General features: G+C 43.7%; 1 protein-coding gene across 1 annotated transcript; it reads right to left on the bottom strand.

Annotated features, from left to right (window-relative positions):
* Window positions 1–1,736: 1,736 nt before the first annotated feature.
* LOC121548212 (Wilms tumor protein homolog) lies at window positions 1,737–16,872 on the bottom strand. Its single transcript, XM_041859593.2, is given in 10 exon segments — window positions 1,737–2,841; window positions 3,467–3,559; window positions 3,831–3,920; window positions 6,899–7,046; window positions 7,762–7,870; window positions 8,526–8,603; window positions 10,583–10,682; window positions 11,508–11,630; window positions 15,959–15,980; window positions 15,982–16,872. Coding segments are annotated over 10 exon segments (1,293 nt in total). The 5' UTR covers window positions 16,390–16,872; the 3' UTR covers window positions 1,737–2,719.
* Between the last annotated feature and the right edge of the window lie 1,152 nt (window positions 16,873–18,024).

Below are 18,024 nucleotides of genomic sequence, written 5' to 3'. Positions count from 1 at the left end.
TTAACCCACACAGAGACATACAGCAGCCCTCATCATTAACCCTCACAGAGACATACAGCAGCCCTCATCATTAACCCACACAGAGACATACAGCAGCCCTCATCATTAACCCTCACAGAGACATAAGCAGCCCTCATCATTAACCCACACAGAGACATACAGCAGCCCTCATCATTATCCCTCACAGAGACATACAGCAGCCCTCATCATTAACCCACACAGAGACATACAGCAGCCCTCATCATTAACCCACACAGAGACATACAGCAGCCTTCATCATTAACCCACACAGAGACATACAGCAGCCCTCATCATTAACCCACACAGAGACATACAACAGCCCTCATTATTAACCCTCACAGAGACATACAGCAGCCCTCATCATTAACCCACACAGAGACATACAGCAGCCCTCATCATTAACCCACACAGAGACATACAGCAGCCCTCATCATTAACCCACACAGAGCTATACAGCAGCCCTCATCATTAACCCACACAGAGACATACAGTAGCCCTCATCATTAACCCACACAGAGACATACAGCAGCCCTCATCATTAACCCACACAGAGACATACAGCAGCCCTCATCATTAACCCACACAGAGACATACAGCAGCCCTCATCATTAACCCACACAGAGACATACAGCAGCCCTCATCATTAACCCACACAGAGCTATACAGCAGCCCTCTGAGGTAACGTTGACTCATGTTTTATAAACCTGCATGCTATGACTGGATCCCTGCTACTCTTACTGGCCTGCTCACACACAGACACACAACTCCATCCACATCATGCATTATGTCACAGGCCTTGCCAAACTGCCTCTCTGCATCTACACTCAATTCCCCCTCACAACTGGTCCCTGATAGGTTTTGGGGTGTATCAGCTCAGAAGTGGATGGATTAGGGTTAGAACTAGGGAAGCTACTGGTCTGATCCTAATGTACTTGGTAAGAACAGAGGGTAACATCAGCTTTAACCCTCCTCCTTTTCATTCCATAATCTCAGATCAAGCTGACTTCGTAGAATTTGGCGCCTGATTCCCACTGATAGGCAGACACTGCCCTCGTGTGGCAGCAGGGTGTAACAGCAGAGCATTTGAATCACTCAGGAGTCAGGAATGGGGAACATGGTGAACATACAGATCTAGGTCGGGTTTCAATCCGTGGAGCATTGTGGACAATGCGCCATTTAAAGGTATTTCCGATTGAGCCGACATGTGAAGCTTTCACCGTGAATGTGAACGTGGGAACAGATCGATAGATTGGATAGAATCCCGGCCTTACACCTTGATATATGTAGGCTTTTACAGGTGTGGTGATGGGGCCCAACCAATGGTGTTTATGTGTGGTGATGGGACCCAACCAATGGTGTTTATGTGTGGTGATGGGGCCCAACCAATGGTGTTTATGTGTGGTGATGGGGCCCAACCAATGGTGTTCATATGTGGTGATGGGGCCCAACCAATGGTGTAGATGTCTCTCTACAAACATATTCAAGTACATCCAGAAGACTGCATGTTTCTCTTCTAATGAGATGTATGGTGGTCCATATGTTCCTGGTTTTGGAGATGTGTGTGGGAGATTTAGGAGGGGGAGACGTGCACCCTGTCTGGATCACGGAGGGGTCCTGTTATTTCAGACTGAACCCCGTTGGCTCCTCCTAAGGGTGAGATGTCTTGATATGAGATATGATACCACACCACATACCAGAAAACGGCACAACAACTCTGACTAATAGATCAACATTTAATATATTTGAACAGTACAAAAATACAAAGCCACTGTTTAAAAAGGATAGCGATGCAGTCATATATACACAAAGGAAGTGACATTTTACACTTTTGGCACATTCAAAAAAAGATTTACACATTTCCTCCAGCAATCACAGTATCATTTTCTGTTTTACTCGTTGTCTTGTTGGACAAAGAGTGACATTGTCTGTTTCCTAACTCCAGTTTACATGGTCTAGCTCCAGTACTTGCCATACAGGTCTAGGATCTTAATTTGATATGCAGGAAATATAAAACTTGACATGTATTTGAGGTTTAAAAAGGCTTCTGAAGTTTATACTTTCCACTTTGAAATTTCAGACTTGATTTTCCCTTACGAAAAATGTATCAACCCTTACTAAAATGTCTATTAATTATAATCTGCATAATAATTTACATTTCCTGTTGCTGCAGGATTATTTTCCTGCTGTAGCAAACCGTCTCAAATTAAGATCCTACATCTGTAGTAAAACATTTATGGCAACAAAAAAAAACTAACATAAAGCCAGTGCAATTATAATACAATGTAACAACAAAATAATAACAATGTATTTCTCTTCTCACCAAGACAGCAGATTCCTAATCATGGCTCAGGATGAAGCTGGTTGTGTACGTAAGAAAAATATCAACCATTTGATTTATAACAATAAAAACAATTAATCCTGGTGCTGAGTAATCAGGGGCTGACGCTACGGTAACCGTTGATATTCATTGGCGGATGTGGCATATATCTGAGGTGGCATTGATCTGTTTGTCTTCCATCCAAAGGGGTGCATGGTGAAACTGGGTTCTTTAGTTGGAGCAATGGAGGCCATATTTGAGTTGTACTTTCCGCTCATGGCACTCGGTGGGCTTAGGTCCAGTCATCATTGTGGCTCAGATGGCTATGCGTTTGGTACGGTCCAGTCCAGTCTTGTCCAGTCCAAACCGGTTTAGTACTGGTCAGATGGCAGACTGTAGTTTGGTCAGGTTCCTCTGGTGCATGCTGTGGTGGCGAACTAACTCATCAGACCTGGCAAACTTCTTCTGACAGCTGGACCAGCGGCATGTAAAGGGCTTCTCACCTGAGAGGAGAAGAGAGGAGAGGAGAGGAGGAGAAGAGAGGAGAGGAGAGGAGAGGAGGAGGATAAGGGAGGAGAGGAGGAGAAGAGAGGAGAGAAGAGGAGGAGAAGAGTGGAGAGAAGAGAGGAGAGGAGGAGAAGAGAGGAGAGGAGGAGAAGAGAGGAGGATAAGAGAGGAGAGGAGGAGAAGAGAGGAGAGGAGATGAGGAGAAGAGAGGAGAGGAGGAGAAGAGAGGAGAAAAGAGAGGAGAGGAGGAGAAGAGAGGAGAGGAGAGGAGGAGAAAAGAGGAGAGGATGAAGAGGAGAATGAGAAGGGAGCAAGAGGAAAATGTCAGGGTGGCAGGGGATTTAGTGGTGAGCTGAGCCATAACAAATAAACCTAATCTGTTATTGAAATCTACAATGAATAAAAGCTTCATAATTGTATACACTTGTTAGCATGGTTACTAAGGTAATCATTAGGTCTACTGGTTATTTAATTTGTTGTATTTCATTAGGATCACCATTAGATGGTGCTAACACAGCAGCTACTCTTCCTGGGGTCCACATCATAGAAGCAGTGTAGTGACCAGGATTATTACCAGAGTATAAAAGCAGAGGAACAAGTAGAAAATAAAGGTATACGCACTTGTTTTACCTGTATGTGTCCGAGTGTGTGTCTTAAGATGGTCTGACCGTGAAAACTTTCTCTGACACGTCTCGCACTGGAATGGTTTCACTCCTACGTAGAGAGAGGGGGAGAGACGGGGAGAGAGGGGGAGAGAGGGGGAGAGGGGGAGAGGGAGAAGGGAGGGAGGGAGAGACAGGTTGGGTTAAGAGTTTATAAAGATTTTTTTCAACTCTGGGTAGAGAGACAGAGAGAGAAAGGCATAAGAAGGGGAGAGATGAGAGAGAGAGAGAGAGAGAGAGAGAGAGAGAGAGAGAGAGAGAGAGAGAGAGAGAGAGAGAGAGAGAGAGAGAGAGAGAGAGAGAGAGAGAGAGAGAGATCTGACCTGTGTGTCTGCGTTGGTGTCTCTTCAGTTGATCTGATCTGGAGAATCTCCGTCCGCAGTCTGTGAAGTCACACTGATACGGCTTTTCTCCTGCAATCATCATCATCACCACCATCATCATCACCACCACCATCATCATCATCATTATCACCACCATCATTATCACCACCATCATCATCACCACCACCATCATCATCACCACCATCATCATCATCACCATCATGATCACAACCTCCAGGCCAGTGAGAAGCATGTAAAGCAAAGTACTGTATGTGGGGTGTACAGTATGTTGTCTATGTAGGGTGTACAGTATGTTGTCTATGTGGGGTGTACAGTATATTGTCTATGTGGGGTACAGTATATTGTCTATGTGGGATGTACAGTATATTGTCTATGTGTACAGTATGTTGTCTATGTGGGGTGTACAGTATGTTGTCTATGTGGGGTGTACAGTATATTGTCTATGTGGGGTGTACAGTATATTGTCTATGTGGGGTGTACAGTATATTGTCTATGTGGGGTGTACAGTATATTGTCTATGTGGGGTGTACAGTATATTGTCTATGTGGGGTGTACAGTATATTGTCTATGTGGGGTGTACAGTATATTGTCTATGTGGGGTGTACAGTATATTGTCTATGTGGGGTGTACAGTATGTTGTCTATGTGGGGTGTACAGTATATTGTCTATGTGGGGTGTACAGTATATTGTCTATGTGGGGTGTACAGTATATTGTCTATGTGGGGTGTACAGTATATTGTCTATGTGGGGTGTACAGTATATTGTCTATGTGGGGTGTACAGTATATTGTCTATGTGGGGTGTACAGTATATTGTCTATGTGGGGTGTACAGTATATTGTCTATGTGGGGTGTACAGTATATTGTCTATGTGGGGTGTACAGTATATTGTCTATGTGGGGTGTACAGTATATTGTCTATGTGGGGTGTACAGTATATTGTCTATGTGGGGTGTACAGTATATTGTCTATGTGGGGTGTACAGTATATTGTCTATGTGGGGTGTACAGTATGTTGTCTATGTGGGTGTGTGTACAGTATATTGTCTATGTGGGGTGTACAGTATATTGTCTATGTGGGGTGTACAGTATATTGTCTATGTGGGGTGTACAGTATATTGTCTATGTGGGGTGTACAGTATATTGTCTATGTGGGGTGTACAGTATATTGTCTATGTGGGGTGTACAGTATATTGTCTATGTGGGGTGTACAGTATATTGTCTATGTGGGGTGTACAGTATATTGTCTATGTGGGGTGTACAGTATATTGTCTATGTGGGGTGTACAGTATATTGTCTATGTGGGGTGTACAGTATATTGTCTATGTGGGGTGTACAGTATATTGTCTATGTGGGGTGTACAGTATATTGTCTATGTGGGGTGTACAGTATATTGTCTATGTGGGGTGTACAGTATATTGTCTATGTGGGGTGTACAGTATATTGTCTATGTGGGGTGTACAGTATATTGTCTATGTGGGGTGTACAGTATATTGTCTATGTGGGGTGTACAGTATATTGTCTATGTGGGATGTACAGTATATTGTCTATGTGTACAGTATGTTGTCTATGTGGGGTGTACAGTATATTGTCTATGTGGGGTGTACAGTATATTGTCTATGTGGGGTGTACAGTATATTGTCTATGTGGGGTGTACAGTATGTTGTCTATGTGGGGTGTACAGTATATTGTCTATGTGGGGTGTACAGTATATTGTCTATGTGGGGTGTACAGTATATTGTCTATGTGGGGTGTACAGTATATTGTCTATGTGGGGTGTACAGTATATTGTCTATGTGTACAGTATATTGTCTATGTGGGGTGTACAGTATATTGTCTATGTGGGGTGTACAGTATATTGTCTATGTGGGGTGTACAGTATATTGTCTATGTGGGGTGTACAGTATATTGTCTATGTGGGGTGTACAGTATATTGTCTATGTGGGGTGTACAGTATATTGTCTATGTGGGGTGTACAGTATATTGTCTATGTGGGGTGTACAGTATATTGTCTATGTGGGGTGTACAGTATATTGTCTATGTGGGGTGTACAGTATATTGTCTATGTGGGGTGTACAGTATATTGTCTATGTGGGGTGTACAGTATATTGTCTATGTGGGGTGTACAGTATATTGTCTATGTGGGGTGTACAGTATATTGTCTATGTGGGGTGTACAGTATATTGTCTATGTGGGGTGTACAGTATGTTGTCTATGTGGGGTGTACAGTATATTGTCTATGTGGGGTGTACAGTATATTGTCTATGTGGGGTGTACAGTATATTGTCTATGTGGGGTGTACAGTATATTGTCTATGTGGGGTGTACAGTATATTGTCTATGTGGGGTGTACAGTATATTGTCTATGTGGGGTGTACAGTATATTGTCTATGTGGGGTGTACAGTATATTGTCTATGTGGGGTGTACAGTATATTGTCTATGTGGGGTGTACAGTATATTGTCTATGTGGGGTGTACAGTATATTGTCTATGTGGGGTGTACAGTATATTGTCTATGTGGGGTGTACAGTATATTGTCTATGTGGGGTGTACAGTATATTGTCTATGTGGGGTGTACAGTATATTGTCTATGTGGGGTGTACAGTATATTGTCTATGTGGGGTGTACAGTATATTGTCTATGTGGGGTGTACAGTATATTGTCTATGTGGGGTGTACAGTATGTTGTCTATGTGGGGTGTACAGTATATTGTCTATGTGGGGTGTACAGTATATTGTCTATGTGGGGTGTACAGTATGTTGTCTATGTGGGGTGTACAGTATATTGTCTATGTGTACAGTATATTGTCTATGTGGGGTGTACAGTATATTGTCTATGTGGGGTGTACAGTATATTGTCTATGTGGGGTGTACAGTATATTGTCTATGTGGGGTGTACAGTATATTGTCTATGTGGGGTGTACAGTATATTGTCTATGTGGGGTGTACAGTATGTTGTCTATGTGGGGTGTACAGTATATTGTCTATGTGGGGTGTACAGTATGTTGTCTATGTGGGGTGTACAGTATATTGTCTATGTGGGGTGTACTGACCTGTGTGTTTCCTGCCGTGCATCTGCAGGTGGGAAAGTTTGAAGTATCTCTTATTGCAGCCGGGGTAGGCACATACAAACGGACGCTTCTCATTGGTCTCTGATGACCTCACCACAGACGGCGTGATACCAGGCACCCGCCGCACATCCTGTGAGAGAGAGAGAGAGAGAGAGAGAGAGAGAGAGAGAGAGAGAGAGAGAGAGAGAGAGAGAGAGAGAGAGAGTGAGTTGATCACAGAGTGTGTGTGTGTTTGTGTGTGTTTGTGTGCGTTGGTGTGTCTCGGACCCTGACCTGTAGTCCTCTGAAGACGCTGTGTGTGTGTTTGTGTGTGTTTGTGTGCGTTGGTGTGTCTCGGACCCTGACCTGTAGTCCTCTGAAGACACCGTGTGTGTGTTTGTGTGTGTTTGTGTGTTTTGGTGTGTCTCGGACCCTGACCTGTAGTCCTCTGAAGACGCCGTGTGTGTGTTTGTGTGTGTTTGTGTGCGTTGGTGTGTCTCGGACCCTGACCTGTAGTCCTCTGAAGACGCCGTGTGTGTGTTTGTGTGTGTTTGTGTGCGTTGGTGTGTCTCGTACCCTGACCTGTAGTCCTCTGAAGACGCCGTGTGTGTGTTTGTGTGTGTTTGTGTGCGTTGGTGTGTCTCGAACCCTGACCTGTAGTCCTCTGAAGACGCCGTGTGTGTGTTTGTGTGTGTTTGTGTGCGTTGGTGTGTCTCGGACCCTGACCTGTAGTCCTCTGAAGACGCCGTGTGTTTGTGTGTGTTTGTGTGCGTTGGTGTGTCTCGGACCCTGACCTGTAGTCCTCTGAAGACGCCGTGTGTGTGTTTGTGTGTGTTTGTGTGCGTTGGTGTGTCTCGGACCCTGACCTGTAGTCCTCTGAAGACGCCGTGTGTGTGGATGTGGTACTGTGCACTACAGCTGAGGACCACCGGAGGAGGGGGGGCCGTGGGATCACTCTCATATCCTGTCCCATGACTGTAAGGGGAACAGACATGAGGCCGGGGTGAGCACAATGGAGTACCATGACAACAAGACTAATCTAACAACCTGCTACTCTAACAGTCAGTGATGTCACACTTCTTCCAGTCATTCCTGTTGGAGTGAGAGGGAGGGTGGGGGAGTACAGTCAGATATGTGATGCATCTATCTACGAGAGAGAGAGAGAGAGAGAGAGAGAGAGAGAGAGAGAGAGAGAGAGAGAGAGAGAGAGAGAGAGAGAGAGAGAGAGAGAGAGAGAGAGAGAGAGAGAGAGAGAGAGACAGAGAGAGACAGAGAGAGAGAGAGAGAGAGAGAGTGAGAGAGAGAGAGAGAGAGTACTCTGATCCCCTTCCTTCTCTCCCCCTGAGCAACAGACCAAATCTCCCCTCCCACACCCTCCTCCCTCCTCCCTCCTCCCTCCTCCTCCTCCCTCCTCCTTCCACCTCCACCTCCCTCCTACCACCTCCCACATCCCTCCTCCCTCCTCCCATCCTCCTCTTCCTCCTCCTCCATTACCTCCCTGACTATGGTCAAGGCTACGCTAAAGAAATATACTACAGGAAGCTAAACACACACACACACACACACAACACACACAACACACATTGATGGACCATGCAAATAGGAATGCATAGTTCATTCAGCTTGGTACCTTTTGATGGTGGACAGTGTGTTTGCAGGGTTCCATGATACACACTCCAGCTGAGAGGCCATTTGGTACAGGTTATCACTGAGGAAAACACACACAGACAGAAAGATTACAGCTCCACATCATTTACTGTACATACCATTAAAGTCATATTAATTAATTAATTTAATTATTAAAGCTAACAAAAGCTTTATCTTGGTTAACCCAGAACTCAAATCTTGCATAATTTGGTTTACTTAGTCTGACCACGAGACATTAACAAAAGTTATACTGATATAATTTGATTGATTGACTGAAATCAGTTGAACAGAGAAGAGACAGAGGGGGTGCATAATGGCTGGACAATTTGCTTTTGCGGTCAGAAAGCCCCCCCCTCCCTCCCTCCCTCCCTCATTCCCTTGTTTTTGGATAAGGATAATGAAGATATCACAGTATGGGAAACCCCACATATTTCCTTTATGAACACATCCAGTCCACTCCTCAAAGAGCTCATTAAAAACACTGGGCTGTGAAGCCATTAGTCACATTGGCAGATGATTACACTGGCTACAACACACACACACACATTCATACACACACACACATACACATTCATACACACACACACATTCATACACACACACACAGAGAGACGTGATACACACCCACAGGCAGCAAGGGTGAGTGTGCCCGTGCCTAGTACATGGTGGACCAGTGCATGACATCACTCTGTCCTCACAGTATCATTGGGTGTGTGTGGGTGTGTTGGGTTTTGATCTGATGGTTCCCAGCTCTGGGATGGGAGATGGAAGTCCTGGCTATAAAGGGAGAGGGGGAATCTTCTCATCCTGTCTTATCAGATCCTGTTCCTGTCGTTTGGGTTCCTTCTGTTCCCCCTCTCCAAAAGCAAACTGAGGTCAGCGTTTGAAGAATCCTGGCTCAGTTTGCCTGCTGAGATGTTTTGGGTTAAATGAAATCCCCCCATGTTACAGAAAAACCAATGGACTGACGTGAGTCCTCGCAGCCTCTCCTTTCCTCTCAACTCGGCCTCTTGTTCCTGTTCTCTAGCCCCTCTTCTCTCCTTTCATCCACCACCTCACCTCTCTCCTCCTCTCTCCTCTCCATCTCCTCTCCCTCTCCTCGCCTTCCATCCACCACCTCACCTCTCTCCTCCTCTCTCCTCCTCCCCCTCTCCTCCTCTCTCCTCCTCCCCCTCTCCTCACCTTCCATCCACCACCTCACCACCTCACCTCTCTCCTCCTCTCTCTCCTCTTCTCTCCTCCTTCCCCTCTCCTCGCCTTCCATCCACCACCTCACCTCTCTCCTCCTCTCTCCTCCTCCCCCTCTCCTCGCATTCCATCCATCCACCACCTCACCTCTCTCCTCCTCTCTCCTCCTCTCCCTCTCCTCGCCTTCCATCCACCACCTCACCTCTCTCCTCCTCTCTCCTCCTCTCCTCTCCTCTCCCTCTCCTCTCCTTTCATCCACCACCTCACCACCTCACCTCTCTCCTCCTCTCTCCTCCTCTCCCTCTCCTCTCCTTTCATCCACCACCTCACCTCTCTCCACCTCTCTCCTCTTCTCCCTCTCCCTCTCCTCTCCTCCCCTACACTCCCCCATTTCACATGTTGTCTTTCCTCTCACATTCCTTATATTTTACAACTGTATATATATATAGCTGATATAGCTGAGCTCTGTGTACAGTCTCACACGTACACCTCCTTCCTACCCTGGTGATCTCACTTCCCTCCTACCCTGGTAATCTCACTTCCTTCTTTCGGTCTTAACTTCCTCCTCCCTCTCAAAGACAGAATGACATTTGAGGAGCTCATCAAAGGCCATTGGAAATATATATATTTTTTATCTCTATGGGACTTCCTGGTTTAAATATAAATACAGGACAATAAATACAAGTATCTATCTCTGATCATCACTTGAGTTCGATCCAAAATAACTATGTAGACAAAATGAACCATAGCATCCCAGCAACGGTAGCACAAGCATGTACAGTCCAATGTAATGATATGGGAGTCAGGCGTATGGATCTCAAGCTATAAAGACCCAAGGTGATGAGGAGGTACCTGTTATAGTTCCTCAGCAGTAGAGCCTGGCTGGTTGGACAGTTCTCTGGGGGGGGGTGGCAACCAAACATAGTGGGAGGGGCAAGGTACTGCTGGTCACCTGCATAGCATACAGTAAAGAAATCAGACAAACAAACCAATGAATTAGCATAAAGACCTGTTGGACAGTAGTTACAGCGCTATGAAACCACATGCTCAACATAACACCAGATTGGTCTGTCAACAGTTTTACCAGCTGACTATGTGTGCTGCCATATCCCCAGCAGTTATAGAGAAACGCTCTCTCTCACCCCCCAAACACACAGACATACAAACACACACACACACAAACACACACACACACACACACACACACACACACACACACACACACACACACACACACACACACAGACAGACATACATGCAAACATACGCACACCCACACAAACACCCATAAAAACACATTTCCTCTAAACAATTATCAAAACACCAGTCCTCCCAGAGGTGGTAAAACAATCAATCTCCTTTTAAAGGATCTACATAGTTCCTTCTCTGGTTCAGTTGTGGATTGGTCCCCTGATGGTGGTCAAACATTCCAAAAAGTCTCTCATAAAGCTGTTTCCTTAAGTTATCATTTCCACAGCCAGTATATTCATTTGACCAAAATGAACAGAAAACATACGCAGCTTTGAATAAGAGCATTGCGAGAGGTAGTGTTAAAAACAGAGAGAGAGATTGAGGGGAGATAGGGAGAGAGAATGGATGATAGTAATTTATAGCCCTGCAACCTCTGGGTGACTTCCTTACTAACCTTGCTGAGACCTCAGAGTCCTCATTGTTTGTGAGGTTAACTTTCACCTGCTGCACGTTCACAAATACTAAAACACACACACACTATCATACACACAGGTGGACAGGAAGTGTTAAGGACAGTGATAGTTACCCATGGTAGTCGGAGGGGACAGGGTGTCCTCGTGTTTGAAGGAATGGCTGGAGAACTGAGGGGAGTGGTGAGACGGAGTGTGACCATAGCTGGGAGCCCCGTCCAGACCTACTGTCCCATAACCTACAGAGAAAAGACAGATTATAAAGACAATAGTTTCTCAGTTTCATCATTATGGTAGCATTTTGGAGGAAACTGTGAGTCTCCAGGAGCCGGACGGATATCTGAATCCCCATAGCAGCGGCTCTAAGTCCCTGGCAACATCACAGTAGTAAGTTTATCACACTACTGAATTCTGCCTCACTGGAAGGTATTAATTCACGATTTCAGTAAAGCTGAAGAGGAAAGTTGGCATCCAGAGAATATGAAGATCAGTAAATCTAAGGACAAAGTGGTATGTGTGTCTGCACTTGCTCATACACACAAACGCATGCACACACACACTCACACACACACTTGCACACACACACACGCACACACACACACCCACACACACACTCTCACCCAAACATGACATTAGCAGGACAAGAGTCAAGGGGAGTGTTGGACAGTTTCTGAGGAGACTGACTCATCTACACGTCTCTAAATCACTGGAGCCATTAAAGTCCTGCACTGACCCTCAAACCACTTAATCAAAAACTACTTTCCACAGAATAAACAAACTCTCAGTGTTCAGTGGGTCTGAGACTCACATTACCAATAACACAAGCGAAACGCTATATCAGACTCACATTATCACTCACATGGGCTAAACGCTATATCAGACTCACATTACCAATAACACAGGCTAAACGCTATATCAGACTCACATTACCAATAACACAGGCTAAACGCTATATCAGACTCACATTACCAATAACACAAGCTATACGCTATATCAGACTCACATTACCAATAACACAGGCTAAACGCTATATCAGACTCACATTACCAATAACACAGGCTAAACGCTATATCAGACTCACATTACCAATAACACAGGCTAAACGCTATATCAGACTCACATTACCAATAACACAGGCTAAACGCTATATCAGACTCACATTACCAATAACACAGGCTAAACGCTATATCAGACTCACATGACCAATCACACAGGCTAAACCCTATATGACTAATGGAAGTATGAAACAATACTGAAAATAGACTTTCTTTGTTGACAAATAATAATGTTTATTGCTGTTGTCAAATTTGATAAAGTCTCAATAATAGCACACAGGAAACAGAGAAATTAAATATAAATTCAGATAAATATCTGTTAAACATTCCCCTCTTATCTTCTGGGGTCAGATCTTGGGGGAACAAGACCCAAAATACTATTGGGACTAATAAAGAAACCCGTTAGTCAGCGCTTGTGTCATTTCAACATTTGTTTTTAAATGAAAATAATGAATAATATGGGAAATTCTGAAATTGGAGAGCAATACAGTCCCTAGATATTTTTTTAGGCTTTGTGTAAATCTTGGAAGAAACATCTTGACCCGATATGTCATTATGATTTAGAAAAGCCTGTTTTGGAGCGGAGCATTGCAATTTGGGCTCAGGCGATGTTTCTCCATTGGGCGGAAAAGTGCTCTCAAGGTCTTGATAATAAAGTAAGGCAAAGTGTTAGTCTGTAAAAAATGTGTTTGAATTTGATGTGTTTTTGAGGGAAACACCCAAACATTATCACACACAGAACACATAACATCAAATGCTACAACATTCCAGAAATCCTAAGAATCAGGCGTGCGTGTTTTCACGTGTGTATGTGCGCGTGCATGTGTGTGTGTGTGTGTGCGTGCATGCATGAATGAGTGCTGCGTGCATTAGTGCGTGCTGTGCGTACGTGTGTTATCAATTTCTATGGCACAGACAGTGACGGTCCAAGGTAATGTCCTTTTCCCACGCCCTGAATGGCTACTGTACTGCTACCTTTACTAGTCAACATCCTCACACCTCTGAAGAATAAACGCTCCCACTTTAAACAACTTATGAAGGCTTTATATAGCATACATAAAGGCTTCATAAGCACTACATAAACGCTTCACAAATCATCTATAAAATTATCTCATACTCTGTAAATGGTGTATGAACATGCATAGTGCGTTATGTCACATTTGGCAATTCAACCTACAATAGTTTTGTCACCCTTTATACACCTTCTATAGAGTATGACATACGCTTATACATTATTTGTGAAGCATTTATGTAGTGCTTATGAAGCCTTTATGTACTGCTTATGAAGCCTTTATGTATGGTATATAAAGCCTTTATAAGGTGTACTTTGTTTAAGGTGGGACCGAATAAACAGTAACATGACTGTAAATAGACACAGTAAGAAACTGTACAACTAGGCAAATGTTGTCTTCCAAACAAATTCATTTAAATCAGTTTAACATTATGATATAAATATTTGTATTTGATCATTTGTCATTATACTGCATTAGCATTTTTGTTTGTAAAAAAAGATGATTACATTGTTTTGAATGAGGGGAAAACACTAATAATGTAGCTAAACTGGGAAAATGTTACATCATATTAATTCCTGACATAATGGACTGAATCCTAATTTGAGATTAGTGTGCATGGTAGGCCTATCTTTCAAATGCACATCAATATTGTATTTACTCCATCATCTCAGCTACTGGTTCGGTACATTATGAATTTGAATTGGAGTTGAACAATTAATTATGGAAAAGTGAACATGAAATTGTATTATAAACTGGGTGGTTCGAGCCCTGAATGCTGATTGGCTGAAAGACGTGGTATATCAGACCGTATACCATGGGTATGACATAACGTTAATTTTTACTGCTCTAATTACATTGATAACCAGTTTATAATAGCAATAAGGCACCTCAGGGGTTTGTGATATGTGGCCAATATACCATGGCTAAGGGCTGTGTCCTAGCACTACACGTTGCTCCGTGCCTAGACAACATTTTATATTATAAATAGATTTTGTGGACCAACAACTTTATCATGCTTATTATCATAGATATAATATTTTTGTACCAGCCACCACATCTATGAGGTAGAATATGTGTCTGTCGTTGACAACATTATTTTGTGATAGCTAGGTAAAAACAGATTCAGTTCATTATGTCATGGATTAATATGATGTAACAATGTCCCCGTTTACATTAGAATGATTTTTTACAAACACAAATGTATATTCAGTATGATGAGAAATGATCAAATTAACTTAAATAGCTGATGGTTTGAAATTAGTTGAATAAAAAATAAGACGGTTTAAAAAAATACTGTTGATAATTACAGCACCAAAATAATATTAATTCGTAAGTTATACAAACAGTTGATAAAAGGTTTTGCAATGTTTTTAGCATTATTTAGATTTAGATTTCAAGATTATTTCAACCTAAAATAAAACTGGGAGGAAAATAAAGGGGAAATCTGCAGTTTCTACATCCATTTTGGTATTTTTTAATTACTGATATGTACCCATTGATTCTTAAATAATATAACTTATTAATACCTAATGAGCTTAGTTCAACTGTCGTACCGCACCAGAACCCAACATATAAGCTTGTTTTGCTACAATGTTTGTAAACAAAGTACATGTAAATAAACACTACAGTATATAGCCTCAAAACATCGTTAAACTATAGTGTTAATACCATGGATGGGCAGTTCTTGCATCCATAGCTCTGTCTATGAATTTGAGAGTGGTTACATTTCTCCAGCCCAATCCCTCAGCTTTTTACCGAAACAGGGGTGGGGAAAACACTTTGTTATTGTTTCAACCGCTAATTGCCCCTTTAACTAGGATATTACTATCAACAATACATGTATAGCAGTATTTAAATGTGGTCTTTTTTAAATACTGCTTTTTGTATTATTATGTTTCATTATTTTGAAGCACCCCGTTCTTTGAGAATAAAAGTCAAACTAAGCATGTTGAATACAGGCTGAGGGAGACACTTTGGCCATATTGTTGCATTAGCTCTGTGAGTCGGGCCAGCGGTGGGAAAGCTGACAGCTCTCTTCCCTGTATAGGGCAGAATGACCCTGTGTAGTACAAAACATCCTGTTCAGACACAACACTATGAACAAGCCCCAAACATCAACACTGGACAATTACACCCAATACAAATAGACACACTCCAACACACACACACAACGACCCAGGAAGTACTGCACGGTCACATGAGAAATACACAGACACATACCATCACTGACATCAGAAAGTGTAGGTGCAACGCTGATGGCCTAACAATCAATCAATCAATCAAATGTATTTATAAAGCCCTTTTTACATCAGCAATTCTCATAAAGTGCTTATAAATAAACCCAGCCTAAAACCCAGAACAGCAAGCAATGCAGATGTAGAGATCTTTGGCCTTGAGCGGTGAGGAGTAGACAGCTTAGTTTGAGCTGAATTCAAGAGGGGTTAGAGAGGATAGAGTGAGCTATGGAGGAGGAGAGAGGGGAGCAGAGAGCAGCCTTACCCTGGTTCCTGTGGGTACGGTGGGCTGTCCACACAGCCTGGGAGGTAGGCTCCATTAGGAAACACCCTGGACTGGCTTGGAGCTGGCTCCCCGAAGGCCCCAACCCGACAGGGGCCTGTCCCAGTGAACTGGCCAGAGAAGTGCAACGTGAAGGCCCCCAGGCCACAGTGAGGGTCCTCCAGAGGGTCCGTGGAGCCCCAGCCAGGCTCCTGCTTGATGAGGGAGTGATGGGAGGGCAGGGAGCCGTAGGGAGAGCCAGGGTGGAGGTCCAGGTAAGGTGCCCACTGAGGGGCACCCCCAACGGGCAGGCCACAACCCCCGCTGCTCACTGGTAGGGAGGGTACGGAGGGCATCGGGGGTAAGAGGGAGCTCAGGTCTCGCACGTCGGAACCCATGGACCCCATCATCCCATACGGCTCAGTCAGCATCATGGAGGGTGGCAGGAGATGGACCCTGAAAACACAACCACCTGAGAAGCAGACTGGAACAGACTCCTGAAGCGCAGAGGGGAGGATAGTCGAAAAATAAAACTATATAACAAGCAACACTGGGTGTAAGAGCCTCCTAAGGAACAGTGAAGAAAAAGCTTGAAAGTAATTGTCGAGGCGACTTCTCTTCTCTTCGATGTAATTCGATGCGATTGAACCTGGAACCAAATGCACAGTCAAACAGTCCACCAACGAAACATATTTTTTATTTTGGATCCTCTCTGTTTCAGTCTGTTTCAGCGATCGTTCAAAAGGAGTCGTAGAGTGTTCAGGTTGTCAGTTCAGTGGACAGGCCAGAGATACCTTGTGGATGGTGTGCTGCGTGGGAGTGTGTCTAGTAGTAACAGCGCCTTGTCTCTGAGTGTGATGTCTGCTTTTCCTTACACTGCTGACGGCTCTACTGCCTTACTCACAGGCCAGGGGGAGGAGCAAGGACCGAAAGGGAGAATGGATGACTCCTTCACTTTATCCACTATAGACACACCATAGAGATAGATAGAGGACTCTATTGCCCAAAATCCCATTTTAGCATGGGCAGCGTTATGGAGGACTTTCACCATTTTGAAGATGTCAACTGGATGGGACTACCTATTGGTTAAGGAAGGTCTCCAGGAGGGATCAGCCAATGAATTATACTTGTGAGCAAACATTCCGTAACTGCAGGGGGCACAACTTTGACTAGAGAGGGGGTGGCAGGTAGCCTAGCGGTTAAGAGCGTTGAGCCAGTAACCGAAAGGTCACTGGTTCAAATCCCCAAGCTGACTAGGTGAAAAATATGTCTATGTGCCCTTGAGCAAGGCACTTGACCCTAATTGCTCCTGTAAGTCACTCTGGGTAAGAGCATCTGCTAAATGACAAAAATTAAAAAATATTTGTACCTGTTCAAACAACACGCTCCAGGTGGCAGTGTGCACCCTTTCAGTTTGTTTGCCAACTCATACATTTTACATTTTAGTCATTTAGCAGACGAACCAGGATCTCTAGTGGCACAGCTAGCACTGCGATGCAGTGCCTTAGACCACTGCGCCACTCGGGAGGTGATAGAAGTAGTAGAAGAAGAAAATGGACTACTTCAAAATGGAGATGGCCTCAATGGCCCTGCCCATCATAATGGGACAGATACAATGATGCGATGTCTATCTAAGTCTATGAGGCAAACACACATTCACTAAGCTGCTTGTATGTTTGTTTTTCATCAATTTTGATCAAAAGTTCTAAACATGGATTGTTCTAAACATGGATTGTTCTGAACATGGATTACCTTCATTTCCTTTTATTCTGATATTTTTCCCACACAGAAAAGTCTCCCTAGGTCTGCTACATATGAGCTTATTGGACATTTTACAATTACAATTAACCTTTTTATCAGGCTATTAAAATATGTTAAATAACTAAAATACAGCAATTCAATAAAAGCTTCTGTTTGATCTGCTGTATTGTCCACTTATTTTGCACAACTTTGTCATTCTTTTATATATAAAGATATATTACCAGTGTTCCGTTGGAGCACAGCACACACACTTTTTTTTGCCAAAGCTTCGTGTCAAACTTGATGACAGCTTTGGGAGAGCATGAGAG

This window comes from Coregonus clupeaformis, unplaced genomic scaffold, assembly GCF_020615455.1.
Source record: "Coregonus clupeaformis isolate EN_2021a unplaced genomic scaffold, ASM2061545v1 scaf0538, whole genome shotgun sequence".
In the NCBI taxonomy this organism is placed as follows: domain Eukaryota; kingdom Metazoa; phylum Chordata; class Actinopteri; order Salmoniformes; family Salmonidae; genus Coregonus; species Coregonus clupeaformis.
The sequence above is the reverse complement of the archived record's forward strand: the minus strand, read 5'-3'. Positions and strand labels throughout refer to the sequence as shown.